The sequence below is a fragment of the Rattus norvegicus genome, chromosome 3 (genome assembly GCF_036323735.1).
Source record: "Rattus norvegicus strain BN/NHsdMcwi chromosome 3, GRCr8, whole genome shotgun sequence".
NCBI classification, from domain to species: domain Eukaryota; kingdom Metazoa; phylum Chordata; class Mammalia; order Rodentia; family Muridae; genus Rattus; species Rattus norvegicus.
Window position 1 is genome coordinate 91,466,531 of NC_086021.1, and position 17,802 is coordinate 91,484,332.

Below are 17,802 nucleotides of genomic sequence, written 5' to 3' on the forward strand. Positions count from 1 at the left end.
TTGTGCTTTCCCCGACCACTTTTGTGTCTTTTACTTATATTTCTTTGTTTTATTCTTTACTGATTTGTTAGTTTTCTTTTACTTTATTATTATCCCTTAGAAGCAACTTTTTTTCTCTTGGAAGACAGAAGTATGTAGATTTTGATGGTATGGTATATGGGGAGATACTGGGTAGAGTAGCAGAAGAGGAACTATAGTCAGGATATATTATGTAAGATGGTTTGATCTATAAAATTAAAAGACAAAAAAGCAAGTTGAGCAAGCTCTGAGGAATGAGCCATTAGAGTCCTCCATGGACTCTACAATGCAACTGACTTCTGGTTCCTGCTCAGTTTGAGCTCCTGCCTTGCATTCCATCAAATGAACTGTGATTTAGTATGTAAGCCAAATAAACAAACAAACAAATGAACAAAATCTTCTCCTCAAGTTTCTTTTGATCATGGTGCTCCATCAAAACAAAAATAATTCTATCTAAGACACTTAAGAGTTATCCCTATCTGTCTGTCTGTCTGTCTGTCTATGTCTATATCTAAATCAATATATACCATCTGTTTTTCTGTCTATCTATATGTCTATTCTCTCTCTCTCTCTCTCTCATCTATCTATCCTTTGTCTATCATTTATCTATGTAGTTATCTATCATCTGTCTGTCTATTGATCTATTTTCTATCTAGCTATTAACTATCTATCTATCAATCATATAATATATGTTTCATCTATCATCTATATATTTTATCTATCGATTTATCCATAACTATCAATCTACCATCTATCCACATCTATATATCTAATGTACCTAGTTTTGAGGCTATTGTGGAAAGTATTATTTTCCTAAGTTCTTTCTCTTTTGGCCTGTCTTTGACCTATAAATTTTTGTGTTAATTTGGTATCCTGCCACCTGGCTGGATGTATTTATCAGCAGTAGAAACATGCTGGGGGAATTTTAGGAGTATTTATCTATAAGGCTCTCTCATCTTCAAATAAAGATACACTGCCATTTTCCTTTTCTATTCACATCTTCTTGCTTTCCTTCAGTAGTCTTAAGATTTCAAGTTTCACATTGAATAGGCATGAGGATAGTACACATCTTTGTCTTCTTCCTGACTGTAGTAGAAATGTTTTGGGTTTCTTCAGACCGATGTAGGCTGTGGGCTTACTTCCTCGGTCCTGCCAAGACTGAACCCCCAATGAAAGTGATTGTTGGGGGGAGGGTGGTAATGGGGGAAAGATGGGGAGGGGAACACCCATAGAGAAGGGGAAGGGGAGGGCTTAGGGGGATGTTGGCCTGGAAACCGGGAAGGGGAATAACAAAGGAATGTAAATAAGAAATACTCAAGTTAATAAAGATGAAAAAGAATTGATTTTATGTTGGGTTTTTTCCTTGTATCCTTAGTCTCTTTGGGACTTTCATAATAAATATATATTGTATTCTTTTCAAAAGCCTTCCTATAACGAGATGGGCATGTGGTTTGTGTTTTTCAATCTGTTTATAGCTGATTATGTTTATCAACATGTGTTTTGAACCTACTAAAGGTACTCTAACAGGCTCGAGCACAGCAAACATGGCTGTCAGGCCTTTACCTTCTCCTATTCCTTCTTCCTCAATAAAATACATTAGATTACATTCCGAAGGCTAGTCTTCATGATATATTTCCTTATTTGGCCACTTCCTTCTCCTGAAGCTGACTATCAATATACAGCTATGAAAGTCTTGAAATTCAGGAATCAAAAGGCCACTTTTGCCTACCTGAGTAATATGTCCAATCAAAATTAAATACCTCATCCTAACTTAGAACTTCCCCCTTTAGCACTAGAAATTGTTAATTCTCAATGTGCCGTGTCTGTTTCTCTCAGTCTGAAGGAAGCAATTCTTTTCCCCTCAGGGTAAATACTCTGTCCCCACCTTCCATGCTCTTTTCCCCTCTTCTATTGTCCTCTATCTCCTGTCTGTTTCTTATTCTGACCTTTGTTTGTCTAACTTTTTGAGGAACTTCTAGAATGGCTTTACCAGTTTGTATTCCAGTTTACTGGGTTTTCTTTTTTTGTTTTGTTTTTGTTTTTGTTTTTGCTTTTTGTTTTTGTTTTTGCCTACATTTCTGCCTCCATTTGTAGTCATTTTTATTTGGTATTTTAGTCTTTCTTACTGGAGTAAATGTAATTACAAATTGATTTTAATTTTAATTTTCATTTCTCTGACTGCTAAGGATGTTGAACATTCAAACAAAATTAATACCTGTTTGCATTTCTTATTTTTTTTTTCTTTTTGGAGCTGGGGACCAAACCCAGGGCCTTGCGCTTCCTAGGTAAGCGCTCTACCACTGAGCTAAATCCCCAGCCCCCTGCATTTCTTATTTTGAGAACTCTTATTTAAATGTTTCATTTTATTTATTTAAGTTTCTTTTATTACAGACATAAACTCTCTGTCAGAAGACTTAACTGGTAAAGTTTTCCAACTCTGTAGGCTACCTCTTTTCTTGAATATGGTATCTTTTTTTCTACAGAAACTTCTTAATTTCATGAAGATGTATCTTGTTAGTTTTTCTTTGTTTCTATATTATTGAGATCTGTTTAGAATGTTCTTTCCTATGTGTAGAAAACTGTATATGTGACTTTGTGTGTCTGAAAATGTATGTATGTGTGGGAGTGGTGGGTGGGTAGGTGAGTGTGGGTGTACGTGTGTGTGTGTGTGTGTGTGTCAGGGGGATGGTGTCCCTATGGAGTCTAAAGAAAGCAATGAATTTCGTAAAGCATGAGTTACAGGTGGTTGTAGCCAAGCAACATGGGTGATTAGAAACAAACTCATGTCTTCTGAAAAAGAAGGAAGTCCCTTTACCTGCGGAGCCATTCCCTATCTCAACTTTATTCATTATAAACAAGGTCTCTCACTGAAACTAACAGCTATCCAAAACTAATAGATAGGACGTTTCTTTGACAACCTGCTCCCAAAAGGAATAGGGTTATAGTTGTGGAATGGGTCATCCTTGGCTTTTAAAATGGAGATTGGTACTCCGGTCCTTATGCTTGTGCAAGAAGCTCTCTGATAGGGTAAACCAGCATTCCACCCTTTATATGCCGTAGATTTAATCAAGGATAAAATTCTATCTTTCATATCTCAATGAATACATGATTGCCATAGTCTGGATAGAGAAGGTATATAGTTTAGTTATGCCACGAACGGATTTAACATGAACTTAACATTTCAGTATAGTTTGTTTGATTTTAAGAACCACCTATGAAGGTTAAAGGTCCTCCCAATGATTCATGTGGTACATACATTTTTACATACAAACCAAGTTTTTATGTGGTAAGGGTGAGATCAGGTAGGATCGTTTGGATCTGAATGAGCCATGAATCTTGTGAACAGAAAAATCCACTTACAGGTTTGTTTGTCAATGATCTAGAGAGTAGCTGCCTTATAAAGGTGAGTTTGGCTTTGTTTTTTGTTACTTTTGTATTTATGCCTAATGTGGTGTTAGCGTCTATGGGTAGGGTCTCTAGAGCTCAAGAGTCTTCAGATGCAACTTCTTATTTTGGTGCTCACAGCCTGTAGAACTATGAAATGAATAATATTTTATTATTTGTAAATTCTTTAGCCACATATTGGTTTATAATAATAAAACAATTTAGCAAAACATTCAAAATAATTGGAACTTTGGGGAAAATAAATACATATAAGACTTCTACAGAAAGTAATGAGTTTACTTTTCCTCAAGAGATCTCCTTCCCCTGGGTCAGTCCTAGGGGGATATTTAAGGTAATCCATTTACCCAAGGAAAACATATAAGGGAGGATTCTATAAATCTTACAGGTTTAAGTTATTTTCCATTTTGCTTAACACCTGCCTACACAGTGCTCAGTTTTTATCTATGAAGTTCTACTGAAATATTTCTAGTCACACTCAGGTTGGTAACAAATGGGTAGATCCAATATGTTTACATCTTAACCTCATTTGTCTTTACTCATTATAGGCATACTTTAGACACACTATGTATAAAATGGCTAGAGACAAGGAAGCATAGATTCCCAGCGCTCATCGATTTTTATAATTACCTTTTATTGTTGGGTTACATTTAGTAATTATGTTTATTTTACTTATCATAAGAAATGCTTATACAAACATACCTTAAAATATATATTATTAAGGTGTTCTGAGTGACATATAGTAAAATATTAATTTAGTAACATTAAAGAGCAGAGAAATTAAATCAAAGCAGACCTAGCATAAAACATCCCCAAGTTAGAAAATAATGATGTAGAGCCTGGACTCAATGAAGATCTGTCAGTAGATGCAGTCCATTCAAGTAGAATACGCATTGTTGCTCTGTGCCTGATTTGGAAAAGAAATCCTCACAATATTGGTAATTTGCTTTGAGATAGTTTTATATATTTAAATATACTTTTGTCTTTAAATGATGAGTAACTCAGTTAAATAAACGTCAAGTGTTTTCTACTTTTTAACAGTTGTCAAGCAGAACACCACATTATTTTTATTATTTTTGTTTCTTTTAGGTCAGGTCATCATTATTACCTCACAATCAGATCTTACTTTTCAAGCATGAATTCCATTATTTATATTTAAATAAGAAACGGGAACTCACACATGAAGCACTGTATTGAGTCAGAGGAAAGATTATCTGCAGATTTATAAATCTATATTCATAATTGTTCCTCAAACATGAGATTTTTTATTATATTCTAAAAGACTTTATGAAAAATAAAACTATATTCTAAGACACTTATTTATGTTATTCGTTTATTTAAATTTAATTTTATGTTTTACAATAAGGTTTCATATAGCCCAGGATGAATTTGAACTTCCTATGTAGCTATAGATGACAATGAAACCCAGATATCCTTGTCTTATGTATACCATTTGAGTACTGGGATTACAAGTGTTATCACCTTTCCAGTTTATATTTTACTGGGAATCAATACAGAACTCTGCTTTGTAGACAAATACTCTGTGTCATACCATGTAAATTAGCTTATTTAGATTTTAGATGACTTTATGAATATTGTTGCCCTTTGGTTATTTTTAATCAAACTGGATTAATTATCACTAGTTTAAGTCATAAATTTTTGTTAATTAGTTCAACAATCTATAGTCATATTGAGCTATTCTGAGTGATTTTAGTTCATAGCCTTTCCTAGTATCATAGAGTAAAATTTCTTCCTAAACTAAGTGAGTGAAAAGCAATTGGTACACTGATGAGAGTCTGTGTATTTTCCCTTAGGTGTAAAATTTTCTCTTTCTTGCTTTCTGTTTTTCCTTTTCAGATTAACCAGTGACTAGTGAGAACTTAGAGATATCACTCAACAAAATGATATTCAAGACAGCATAATGCTGCAAGTTACAATTGAGTTGTGGAAATAATACTTGTTTTACACATGGTATTTACTCATCTGAAAGTATAATGAGGTCTTTATTCCACTTATCACCCTGTTTAAAATCTCAAGTTCTCATTAGAAAACTGATACTTTGTTCTGTAGAATGGGTATATCTATTGTTTTAGTGAACTGCCTTAATTAATATTTTGACTTTGTGAGGTTTTATATATATACACACATATATATGTATATATGTGTGTATTTATATATGAGAATATATCTATGCATTATTCAAGTTTGTCAGTTCAGAAAGAAAGAATAAATCTAATGGTATTCCTTTCTGTCCACCTCCTTCTCCTATAACTCTGCTAGGTGGGTAGTGATCTTTAGGAATCTAAGATAACTTAACAACAGCTAATATGCCATCATTTATTTAGGAATGTAAACTGTAGCTCAGTATTGGATAAACATGCCTGTGACCAGAGGACATGAACAGTAAAGGAAAGATAACCTAAAGTTCAAGTTCACTGTTCGATACATACTAAGAATAAGGCTTGTTTGGGATAAAAGAAATGCAATTTATGCTCCCTTGAAGATGAAATACAATGTGACACTTGTGAAATGCTTTATTCCTATTATGATTATTTTATATTAATAGGGAACAATTACTACCATTTAGAATAAATTTGCAAAAAGATAATTTGCAAATATATAAAGACATGCAAAACATTGTTAATCATTTTTAAGATATTAGTCTCTAAAGAATGGTCTGTTTCGAAAGTGTTTCTGTACATTGGTGTGTCTAATTTATTTATTTCATTTTAGTTTTACAGGCTTTTGTAATTAATATAAGCAGAAGTGAAAAGATGCTCAATTTCACAGATGTGACTGAATTTGTCCTATTGGGATTAACCAGCAGAAAGGAACTGCAAGTTCTCTTATTTGTCATCTTTCTTATGGTCTATATTGTCACCATGGTGGGCAACATTGGCATGATGATATTAATTAAGATCAGTCCACAGCTTAGCAGCCCAATGTACTTTTTCCTGAGCCATTTGTCATTTATTGATGTGTGGTTTTCTTCCAACATTACTCCAAAAATGCTGGAAAACTTGCTATCAAAGACGAAAACAATTTCTTATGCTGGCTGTTTGGTACAGTGCTTCTTTTTCATTGCCCTTGTTCATGTGGAAATCTTCATTCTTTCTGTCATGGCTTTTGACAGATACATGGCAATTGGAAAGCCTCTGCTCTATGGTAGCAAAATGTCCAGGGTGGTTTGCATTCGACTTATTTCTTTCCCTTACATATACGGGTTTCTGACTAGTCTGGCTGCAACCTTATGGACTTATGGCTTGTACTTCTGTGGGAAAACTGAGATCAACCACTTCTACTGTGCAGATCCCCCCCTCATCAAGATGGCCTGCGCAGGGACTTTTGTAAAGGAATATACAATGCTCTTTCTTGCAGGCATTAACTTCACATATTCCTTGATTGTTGTCATTATCTCCTACCTGTTCATTCTCATTGCCATTCTTAGGATGCGCTCAGCAGAAGGCAGGCGCAAGGCATTTTCTACCTGTGGGTCTCACCTCACAGCAGTTGGCATATTTTATGGCACTCTTATCTTCATGTATCTCAGGCGACCCACTGAGGAGTCAGTGGAACAAGGAAAGATGGTGGCTGTGTTCTATACCACAGTGATCCCCATGTTGAATCCCATGATCTACAGTCTGAGGAACAAGGATGTCAAGGAAGCCATGGACAAAGTGATTACTAAGACGTTCTTAACAAAATAAAATATTTCCTATTTTGTTTTCTATTGTTTGTCAGGGGAAAAAGATACTTTATGAAGAATAAGAATAGGAATTCTTCATTGATAGGAAGGAAAAAAAACAAGGCACACAAATTAGAAGATAAAAAAATGAATTGTGAATTGTTGATGAATGCATCAAAAATTGATTCATTCCAAAGAACAAAAGAGAAAATTGATACCAATGGATAAAATAAATATAACGACTCTACTTAGAATGCACAGGCCACTACATTAAATATTAAAATGCTTAAATAATAATATGGTATATGTCATTTTCATTTAAATTTTTAGGTGGTAAATCTATGAGGTTTTTATCCATTTAAAATTTAAGTTATCTTCCTATATGAGAACAGGAGTAAGGTTCTATTATGCTTATAACCTTGTTTGTTTCCATAGTTTTTTTAAAAGTTAGGGTGAGATCCTTTTAATTACTCTAACTTTAAAATTAAAACCATGACTTGTTTATGCTTTATTTTCTATCTATATTCCGATTGGTCAAAGGTAGATAGTATTTGAGAATGGATATGTCCTTATATAATGTATTCTCTTTAATTAATTCAGTAATTAAGCTGACATTCTTTTAGAATGTCAGTCTGTGTTACTAACATTATTTTACTTAAGTTTTGAATTTGAAAAAAATATTCAGAATTATTTAAAATTGATTTGGAACCTGTCAAATTTAAGACAGATGATATGTTTCATTTTATTCACATCTATAATACAAGGATGTACAGTTAATTTAACAACTCACTTTATTAAAAGTTATGTTCTTTAAATACAGCTTTATGATATAAAAATACACTGATAACAAGTGTAAGTTATATGCATATTTTCTTGTTTACAGTCTTTCTTCTTGAACTATTACATATTGCATCATAATTTCTTGGTGCAAATATGTTCATACATTTCTGTCCTTAACTTAGGAGACAAGACTGATGTACGATATAAACTGGGCTTAAAGATATTCCCTCATAGTTACTTTATAAATTTATATTTTCCATCTCAGGGTATAATATACCTAATCTCATAAAGGAATTTAGATCCTGAGTGAGGTAACTCAGGCCAAAAGGATATACATGGTATGTACTCACTAATAAGTGGATATTAGTTTTAAAAGTATAGAATTCCCAGGATATAATCCATAGAACTCAAGAATACTAAAAAGCTGAAAGCCTAAAGTTAGGATGTCTCAATCCCACTTGGGAGGTAGATGAAAGCAATCACAAGAAGGGGGAGGGAGGGCCCTGGGTGGGAAAGGTGACAGGGAGGGGAAAGGGGAACATGATAGGTATTTGGGGGCAGGACTGAAGCCCTCAGGGCCAGCAGGAAGAATCAAAACAGGTGAACTTGGAGGTATGGAAGTGGGACACCCTCTGGAATGTACCAGAAACCTGGGCGATTAGAGATTCTTCAGGACTCAAAGGTCCATCTCTTGGATGAAATGCCCTACAGTGGGGAGAGGAAACTTATAAAGTCTACCTCCAGTAGAAAGACAGGGCATCAAGTAGAGGGATGAGTTTGCTATTCTATAGATAAAAACTCTGAACCAAAATTGCTCCTGTCTGGGGGAACTTCAAGGACAAAGATGGAGAAGAGCATGAGGAGAAGGAGGTGACACTCAAGTTGGGATCCAGCTCAGGAGGATACCCCAAGACCAGACACCATTACTGATGTTTTGGCATGTTTATAAGTGGGCTTTTATCATGACTGTCCAACAAGCAGCTGAAAGAGTCAGATGCAGATATTTATACCTAGTCAATGGACAGAAGCTGGTGACCCTTGTGGTTGAATTAGGGAGAAGCTGGAAAAGGCTGAGCAGGAGGACAATCCTATGGGAAGACCAGCAGTCCCATAGCCTGGACCCAAGGATCTCTCAGACACTGAGCCACTAACCAGGTAGCATATATCAGCTGATATGAGAACTGCTGGGTCTGGACTCAGTCAGAGAGGACGCACCTAACCCTCTAACACTTGAGAGACTTGGGACCCCAGAGAGTGGGGATGTTTGGTGGGGTCAGGGTGGTGAGGGCATCCTCTTGGAGATAGGGGTAGGGAGGTATAGGTTGTGGTCTGGGGGGGAGTGGATGGGGAAGAGTATGGAGTCTAGACTGTAAAAACAGATTAAGGAATAAATAAAAGAAGAAAAACAAATCAGATAAAGTGGGATTGTAGAAAGTAATTATGTTTTTCTTTTTATTTATTGGTTATTCTATTTATTTACATTTCAAATGTTATCTTCCTTTTCATTTTCCTCTCCACTAGTCTCCTATCCCTTCTTTTCTTTCACAGTTTCTATGAGCGTGCTCCCCCACCCACCCACCGGCCCACCTACTCCCGCCACAGTGGCCTACCATTCCCCTATCCTGGGACATCAAGCCTCCACAGGACCAAGGGTCTCCCCACTCAGGGATTTGAGATAAGTCAATCCTCTGCTACACACCCAGCTGGAGCCATGGGTATCCCATGTGTACTATTTGGTTGGTAGTTTAGTCCCTGGGAGCTTTGGGGGGTCTGGATTGTTGATATTGTTGATCTTCCTATGAAGTTGCAAACCACTTCAGCTCCTACAGTCCTTGTCTTAACTTCCCCATTGGAGTACCTGCACTTACTCCAATGTTTGGCTGTGTATATCCTCATTTGTATTAGTCTACCTATGGCAGAACTTATGAGGGGACAGCTATACTGGGCTCCTGTCAGCAATGGTGTCTGAGTTTGACGTCAATAAACTGGGATGGGACAGACGCTGGATGGCCTTTCTTTCAGTTTCTGCTCCATTTATTGTTCCTGCATTTTCTTTTGACAGGAGACATTCTGGAAAATATTTTTGATGTGGGTGGTTAGTCCCATAATTATGTTTTTCATTCTTAATACATAATTGGTGTTGAAAGAGATAGGTAGTCTATGCTATTTGAGATCATCACAAATGCATTATGAAAACATTTTGTCCTTTACATATCAAAATTAGAGAAAAGGATATTTGCACAATTTCATATGAAGTATTAAAACTGTAGTTTTGATTACAGATGTGCTTCACTTAATAGTTCCTTTCCTAAATTGCTGGATACTTATAGTTCTATCTATTTGCCAAAATTCCTCCTAGTGACTTCATAATTTGAATCTGGCTTTTACATCTGAAATTGACATAAAGAGCATGCATTGTTGAAATCACTTATCCTTACACATGATGCTTTTCAGAGTAGTTACATAGAATAGTAGAATAATGTGGACAGACATTTCTTTTTTGGATCCATAATTGCTATTTTGTGAGGGAAAATGAATAGAAGCATGTGGCAGTAGGAGACAATAGGATGATGTTAAGAATATTAATATCTCAGTTTTCAGAATGTATATTCTAATAAATCTCCTCGACTTCTACCCAGGAGACATTAATAGTATTTTAGTCATCATTCCTTTCATAATTATTTTAGTAGCACCTTAGGGAGATTATCTCACTGTTCTTAATGATCACAACTATAAAATAAATACTGCAAAATTATCATTTTCTTTTCTCTTTTCCTGTCAAGGTAGGTCAGTGTGTTTTGCTATAGTTGAAGTAAAGATTGATACATTTGGATGTAGCAATTGTAGGTGAAACCTTGAAAAGAAAATTTTTATATCTTCATTGACTTATTTTTTATCAAAGTAATTTATTGGGCTGCTTATGTTTTTAAATATACAGGAATGGATTTGGGTATATTTTAAAACAAAATATTTTAAACAAAATTGTAATAAGTAATCCAATAATATGCAATTTGTTGTGCATCTTTATGAAAAAAGTACAATGTTGATGTAAGGAATTTTTTCTGTAAATTATAGACTCTACTGTTTTCATAGATGATACTCATTTCTGTAATAATAAAGTGGTGTTCTTAGAGAAGTCATCTGCTCGTATGTCAGAGAGTTCACCAGAATTTAGGATAGAAAAAAGAAGTGCCTTTTTCTCCAAAGCCTAGAACACACTGAGGTTACAAAAGCCTAAATTAATTAATAGAAGTTTATGTAGAAGATGAATGGTGTGTATCTGTGTTGGAGAATAATCAACAGTGAAAATCAATTAGAATATGCAAGAGACTAACCTATCAAATAAGATTGAAATGACTGTAATAAATGTACAAAAGTGCTACTAAATTCATTGCTTAGTAGCATAAGCCCACAAGCTAGACAAGCAAACCCACAAGTTAGGAGATCTGCTAAATCTCTAACTGCTTCTATTTCATCATTTATAAAACATACATGCAGATAGAAAAGTTTTATAGCACTATTCATGCAAATGAAATTAATTAAATTTATACAAATATTATAAAATTGGTACAGTGTTACTAGAAAGTTCTTTTTAGAAATTTTTAGGGTTGAAATAATAATTGATGGAAAAATACTAGTGGAATACACTGATATAGCAAAGATCACAATGACTTTTAAATTGTATGACAATTTGTTTTTCATATATATATCATATGCAATCACACAGACTTAAAGAATTCCATAATCAAGAGATTCTCTGTTATCACAGAACTATAATTACATGCTGTGAAAGAGCACACATTTGATCATGACTGATCAAACTCAGTGAGTTTTAATTTATGGTTTTTTTTTTTTTTGATTCTTTTTTTCGGAGCTGGGGACTGAACCCAGGGCCTTGCGCTTCCTAGGCAAGCGCTCTACCACTGAGCTAAATCCCCAACCCCTTAATTTATGTTTTTATATGTCTTGATGCTATATCTTATATGTAAAGCTGGCATATTATTTACAAGTACTACCAAATTAAATTCTGATTAGAAAGTATGGATTATGTATTCTGGGTCAAGGTTTTTTACATAGGAAAGCCGTTAACTTCAGCTGTATTTCACAAATTTAGTCTCTCAGTAAGATATTTTGCACATTCTTAATGAAGTTTCATTGATTTTAAAGTCATTTGTATATGAGTGTTTTACTATATTTTTGTGTATATCAAAATTATCAAATATATGCTCAGAATGAGTATAAAAATAAATGAGTTCTACTTGCTATTCATGCTGAAACTATAGATATTACAAAATCTACAATGAAAAGAGAATTTCATAATAATTGCCCTAAGATAATATTCAACTATTTTTATTTATCCATCGATCATACGATAACATCCTGACTGTAGTTCCCATCCTTCCTCTTGTTGGAGATTTTCATGTGAATATAAATTCAAACTTTTTTGCAAATTTCCCTCAAGTAGTGATTTAACAGAATTTCATCACAGTATGAGAAACTACCTGTCAATTTTCATTGTCTGACTGAATATTTGGGATAAGCCACACAAAATAAAAATATGTAGCAAAGGATTGCTATGGAAAACTTGATCGTTAAGTCACTGCAAGTTTCACCATTCTAACAAATTTTAACATTTGAAATTCAATTATAATTCACTAACTAAAATCCAGAATATCTATACTAGGCTACCCTGTATCACATTTGAATATTTAGAGGTTATTTTGTGACATGATCAAACAAACCATTTTACCTATAGCCTGTTTAACTCAATACTGAATACACTGAATAAAATAAAGTATCTGTAAGAATAAGAAAATTTTAAATCAAAGCTTTTTAAGAATGAAAAAATGTATTTATAAATGTTTTTCTTTGCAGATAATATAGACTCTATATCAAAGCAATGCCAAATTTTACAGATGTAACCGAATTTCTTCTTGTTGGATTGACAAGACGTCAGGAATTGCGGGTTCTCCTTTTTGCGGTGTTCTTGGTTGTTTACATGGTCACTCTATTGGGCAACATTGGTATGATAATTTTAATCAGCATAAGCCCACAGCTTCAGAGTCCTATGTATTTTTTTCTAAGTCATTTGTCCTTTGTGGATGTGTTGTTCTCCTCGAATGTTACCCCCAAAATGTTGGAAAATTTACTTTCAGAAAGAAAAACTATTTCTTATGTCGGGTGTCTGGTACAATGCTACTTTTTCATTGCTCTGGTGCACGTGGAGGTCTACATTCTAGCAGTGATGGCCTTTGATCGCTACATGGCCATTTGTAACCCTCTGCTCTACAGCAGCAAGATGTCCACGGTTGTCTGTGTCCGCCTAATTTCTGTGCCTTATGTCTATGGATTCTCTGTGAGTCTGATTTGCACTCTGTGGACCTACGGTTTATATTTCTGTGGAAATGTTAAAATCAACCACTTCTATTGTGCTGATCCTCCTCTCATCAAGATTGCCTGCGGAGGAGTGCATATCAAAGAGTACACAATGATAGTTATTGCCGGAATTAATTTCACATATTCCTTGTCGGTGGTTCTCATTTCATACATGCTCATTGTAGTAGCAGTGTTACGCATGCACTCGGCTGATGGCAGGAGAAAGGCATTCTCCACCTGTGGATCCCACTTAACAGCCGTTTCCATGTTTTACGGGACCCTTATATTCATGTATCTCAGAAGGCCAACAGAGGAGTCGGTGGAACAGGGAAAGATGGTGGCTGTATTTTATACCAGTGTGATTCCTATGCTGAACCCCATGATCTACAGTCTCAGGAACAAAGATGTGAAGGAAGCAGTCAGCAAGATAATTGCCAAGGCAAACTTGAGGAAATGAAATCAAAACATATTTTAGAAGCATGTTTATAAAAATGTGTTGAAGAAGCATAGAATTCTCAGCTTGAAATTCTTTCTACCTATAACCCTTATACAAATTCGGAAGATTCAGTTTTCACAGTGATGCTTTACAGAATGATTGTCCTTTATTAAGCATAAATACTCAACCATTTTATGAAGACCTATATTATTTACTAATTTGTGTTAAGTCAGTTATTGGAAGTATTTGCAAATAAGCTTGGATTAACAATTTTTTTAAACTGTAAGTTTCCTAGTAGAGTTGAATGTTATGGCTTAAGGCTTTTGTAAACCGTATTTGTCTTCACTATAAAATCTATAGCTCCAGTAGGAAAAACAGAACTGATTTATTTCCAGGGTATAGAAATTTGATGGTCCTTATATGCAAATGATATTATAAATGTTCTAATACAAAGGAAATTTTAGCAATGACACTGTATTGAGAATATGCAACTATCCTAGCATAACCTAAGGTTTCTCACTCAATGTGTATTTCTCCTTAGATAATGCTGCTTGTGTTTTTTATTGGTTCACATTCTCAGTTCAATGAAAAAATATTTTTTTCCTCATCCTTAAGTATCTGCCTCTACTCCCTGAGGGCCATTGTGTTCTCCAGTAATGTCACCTCTGATTCTTCTGATTGTTCCAATAAGGAAGACCCTACTGTTCACATGCAATCAAAGTTAATGAAACTAAGGAGAGCACACATAGACACACACACACACACACACACACACACACACACACATTCTTGTGTGCACAACCACACTTGAAATGAAAGTAATAAAAAGAATTTTGGAAAAAAGAAAGGTATCAGTAGGAGAGGGAGTGTCATGAGAGCTGAAAGTGCTTAAAGTTTACTATATACATTTTGAAATGGTCATAGAATAAACAGAATTGTGGTCACTGAAATGGTTATGTTAGGTCAGGACATAAAAGCATGTGTTTATGGTAATGTATTATCCAGACTCTAATTCCTATCTTACTACATCTTTGTATTTAAAGGTAAATTAGTTATAACAATTAGAACGCCATAAGGATCCCTTCTACAAAGTATCGTTTTTGGCATGTGTTATGTCTTTTATCCTTTCCGTATTACCAGTTACTTCCTTGAACTAGCGAAACTCTACACTGATCAAATTACTACATAAAGAAAATTCTGTTGGAGTACCTCACAACTGCATTAATGATTATGATGATGGATGCTTAATATTTAAGATGGTGATTAATGAAGTTATCTGAGTCATATATAAAAATGAATCCTAAAATATAAAACCATAAATTAACTGTGTATTGTGTTCTGAATCATAAACCTCCATGAAAGCACATGCAGAAGACTTTGCAATCAACTGTTGGCAATGTTAGATGTGACAAAAACCTTAGGATATGAGCCTGGATAGAAGAAGTAGAACACTGAGTTATGACTTTGAAAAGAATATTTTGATTCCAGTTTCTTCCTAACTCTGATTGCTTCTACTGTGCCAGTTACACACACTGTCATATTTTGCCTTGCTACAGGCTGTCAGCAATATGCCCAAAGAATCATGCACTAAGACCTCCGAGACTGTGAGCCTAAATATGTCATTCCTTCTTGCTGTGTATTTTCTTCATTATTTTGAAAAGTTGAAAATTAATATATAGTCAAATATTTTACCTTATTCTCTACATGAATATAAGTGAGCTTAGGTAGCACAACTATTATTTTTCTTTGCTTTTTATTTGTTTTTCTCTCATAAAATACATCTTGACCACGGTTTTCCTTCCCTCCACTCTACCCAATCTCATACTCTCCGCCAGAACTACTATTCCTCCACACATGAGGGTTTTTGCCTAGTTTTATTCCATTTTCTTATACAGATGTTCTTGTAGCTGTGTTTTCTGCTTAATATTGAGCCTCCCATATCTATCTTATTAGGAAAATGATAAATATTCATATTTTGTTGGATGAATAATATTTATTGCTTCATATGTAGCACTATGATGTATTCATCCATTTATTGACACAGTTTTCATGTTTCTTACCCTTTGATATTGTGAAAAGAACTGAAATAATAAGCGCATTGATGTTATTGTCTTTGGGTCAGTAATCAGCTGCAGGATTTCTGGGTCATATAGTAGTTCCATAATTCATTTTAATTTTTTTAGGAAGGAAAGAGTTTATTCAGATTATAACAAAAAGTTCCAGTCAAACACTGGGGGAAGTAAAAGCAGAAAATAAGGTTTGAGGACAGGTCTGTTGCTGCTCTAGAGTATTTATTACTATAACCAAAAAACTCATTTCACATCCAATAGTGTTGCTTTCTCATTGGCAAGAATGTATCAGACACTTTGTTAAATAACTCAGAACCACCTGAGTATGAATGATGACACCCACGTATACCTGGCCTTTCTTTATCAATTAACTGTTAACACACACACACACACATGCACACGCACAAACACACACACACACACACACGCACACGCACACGCACACGCACACGCACACACACACACACAAACAAACCCACACTGCCCATAGGATTATCTGGTGTTGACAATCATTCAATTGAGTTTCTCTTCATTCCTAAATTGTGCACAATTGACAGTTAAAGTTAACCAGAAAACATAGTATCATCTGAGTTAAGACTATTCATTTACTCTCTTAGCTTTTACTTTATTGGAATTGAGCTTTTCATATGTATTTTATCTTTTTCAAAGTAAAATTAATATTTATTTAGTAAAGCCAGCCCAGTACAGCTAACTGCTTTAAGAGGTGACAATTCAGTGTAATGGGAATGTTCTTCTTTTGGACAATGTGTCTCCAAAGCCGTAATGTCCCTTAAGTGATTTATTCCTGCCCATACCATTTTTTCCTGTATTTTACTGAATGAGCTCTGGGACAGTCAATGGTATATAAAAGCTAATTTTCCAGATAATTCTGTAGAAACTGTTCCATCAGGGCTTACTTTAAGTCATCCCGAGAAGACATCATTGACAGATATTGAACTTTAAAAGTGCTTCCTTTTTCCCTCTAGTCTCTTACTTCATGAATATCTGTGCTTGAAAATATATGTAGTATTTTAATTGTGTGGATTTATTATAAAATTTAACCTTGGTTCTTGAAGAAAGCATGTCCTATTATTAAAAAATATTGATATCCAATGGGCAAATATAAATAGATTAATGGATTCAGCTGTTTAAAACTTTGTACAATGGGGTAAAAGACCAATAAATTTATTCCCATTAAGGATTTTATGTTCAGTACAACCAGATCCCAGTATATTGTGATCTCAATGGAATATAATTTATGAATGGTGAAATCTAGACTATTCACAATTGCTTCTCTCCGTAGAATATCTGCAGTTCTCAAAACATGTTTGCATCCTCTAACTCAAGAAATTTAGTTCCAGCAGTAACCTTGTACATTTTGCAGAATACATGGTAAATTTGGTACACCCAAGGTTATGTCAAGTCCCCCTCGTTAAAGGTCAGAGCATAAGTGATTTCAATAGGCAATTGTGAGATTAGAAAAATGAGAGACTAAGTGTATTGCTGAAGATCACAGCATTGACAGGCTAAGACCCTGACTTCAGTAGAGCTCAAGGGCAGGACTGCTTGTACCAGCTTTACTTTTGTTTGTTGTCTTCAAAGAGAATGTGTGTTATTTTATAAGGTATTCTCCTGCTAACCTTGTTAGTAAAGGGCTATAATTCATTTTAAAAGAACCCCTCTGTGGTTTTCATAGAGTCCCTACCAAATTACTTTTCTGCTAAAAATATATAATGGTTTCTGTGATCTATAGAGAGAAAGAGAGAAAAGAAAGTTGTTCATAATAGTCAAAGAAGTAGTCAGAAAGAATAAATAATTCGTAGTATTGCACTGCATAGTAAAATGACTATAGTCAATAATAATTATGCTATGAAATATCTTGAAGATTATTTTGAATTTTTCAACTCAGAAAATGGGCAGATGTTCCAGATGACAGTATGCTAATGTGTGCAGTTTTAATGAATACAAATTTCAGGCATATATCAAAACATTAAAATAAACTTTACTTTGTACAGTTTTTGAAAGTCATAATAAAA

General features: G+C 34.5%; 2 protein-coding genes across 2 annotated transcripts; both read left to right on the plus strand.

Annotated features, from left to right (window-relative positions):
- Positions 1–6,182: 6,182 nt before the first annotated feature.
- LOC103691839 (olfactory receptor 5M3-like) lies at positions 6,183–7,127 on the plus strand. Its single transcript, XM_039106066.1, has one exon. The coding sequence runs from the start codon at positions 6,195–6,197 to the stop codon at positions 7,125–7,127; it is 933 nt and encodes a 310-aa protein (XP_038961994.1). The 5' UTR covers positions 6,183–6,194.
- A 5,658-nt stretch (positions 7,128–12,785) lies between these two features.
- Or5m9 (olfactory receptor family 5 subfamily M member 9) lies at positions 12,786–13,718 on the plus strand. Its single transcript, NM_001000686.1, has one exon. It carries the CDS (start codon positions 12,786–12,788, stop codon positions 13,716–13,718), a length of 933 nt encoding a protein of 310 aa, NP_001000686.1.
- The last annotated feature ends 4,084 nt before the right edge of the window (positions 13,719–17,802 follow it).

Coding starts and splice junctions, on each gene's coding strand:
- LOC103691839 (XM_039106066.1), top strand. CDS start 6,195: ATGCTCAATTTCACAGATGTGACTGAATTTGTCCTATTGGGATTAACC.
- Or5m9 (NM_001000686.1), top strand. CDS start 12,786: ATGCCAAATTTTACAGATGTAACCGAATTTCTTCTTGTTGGATTGACA.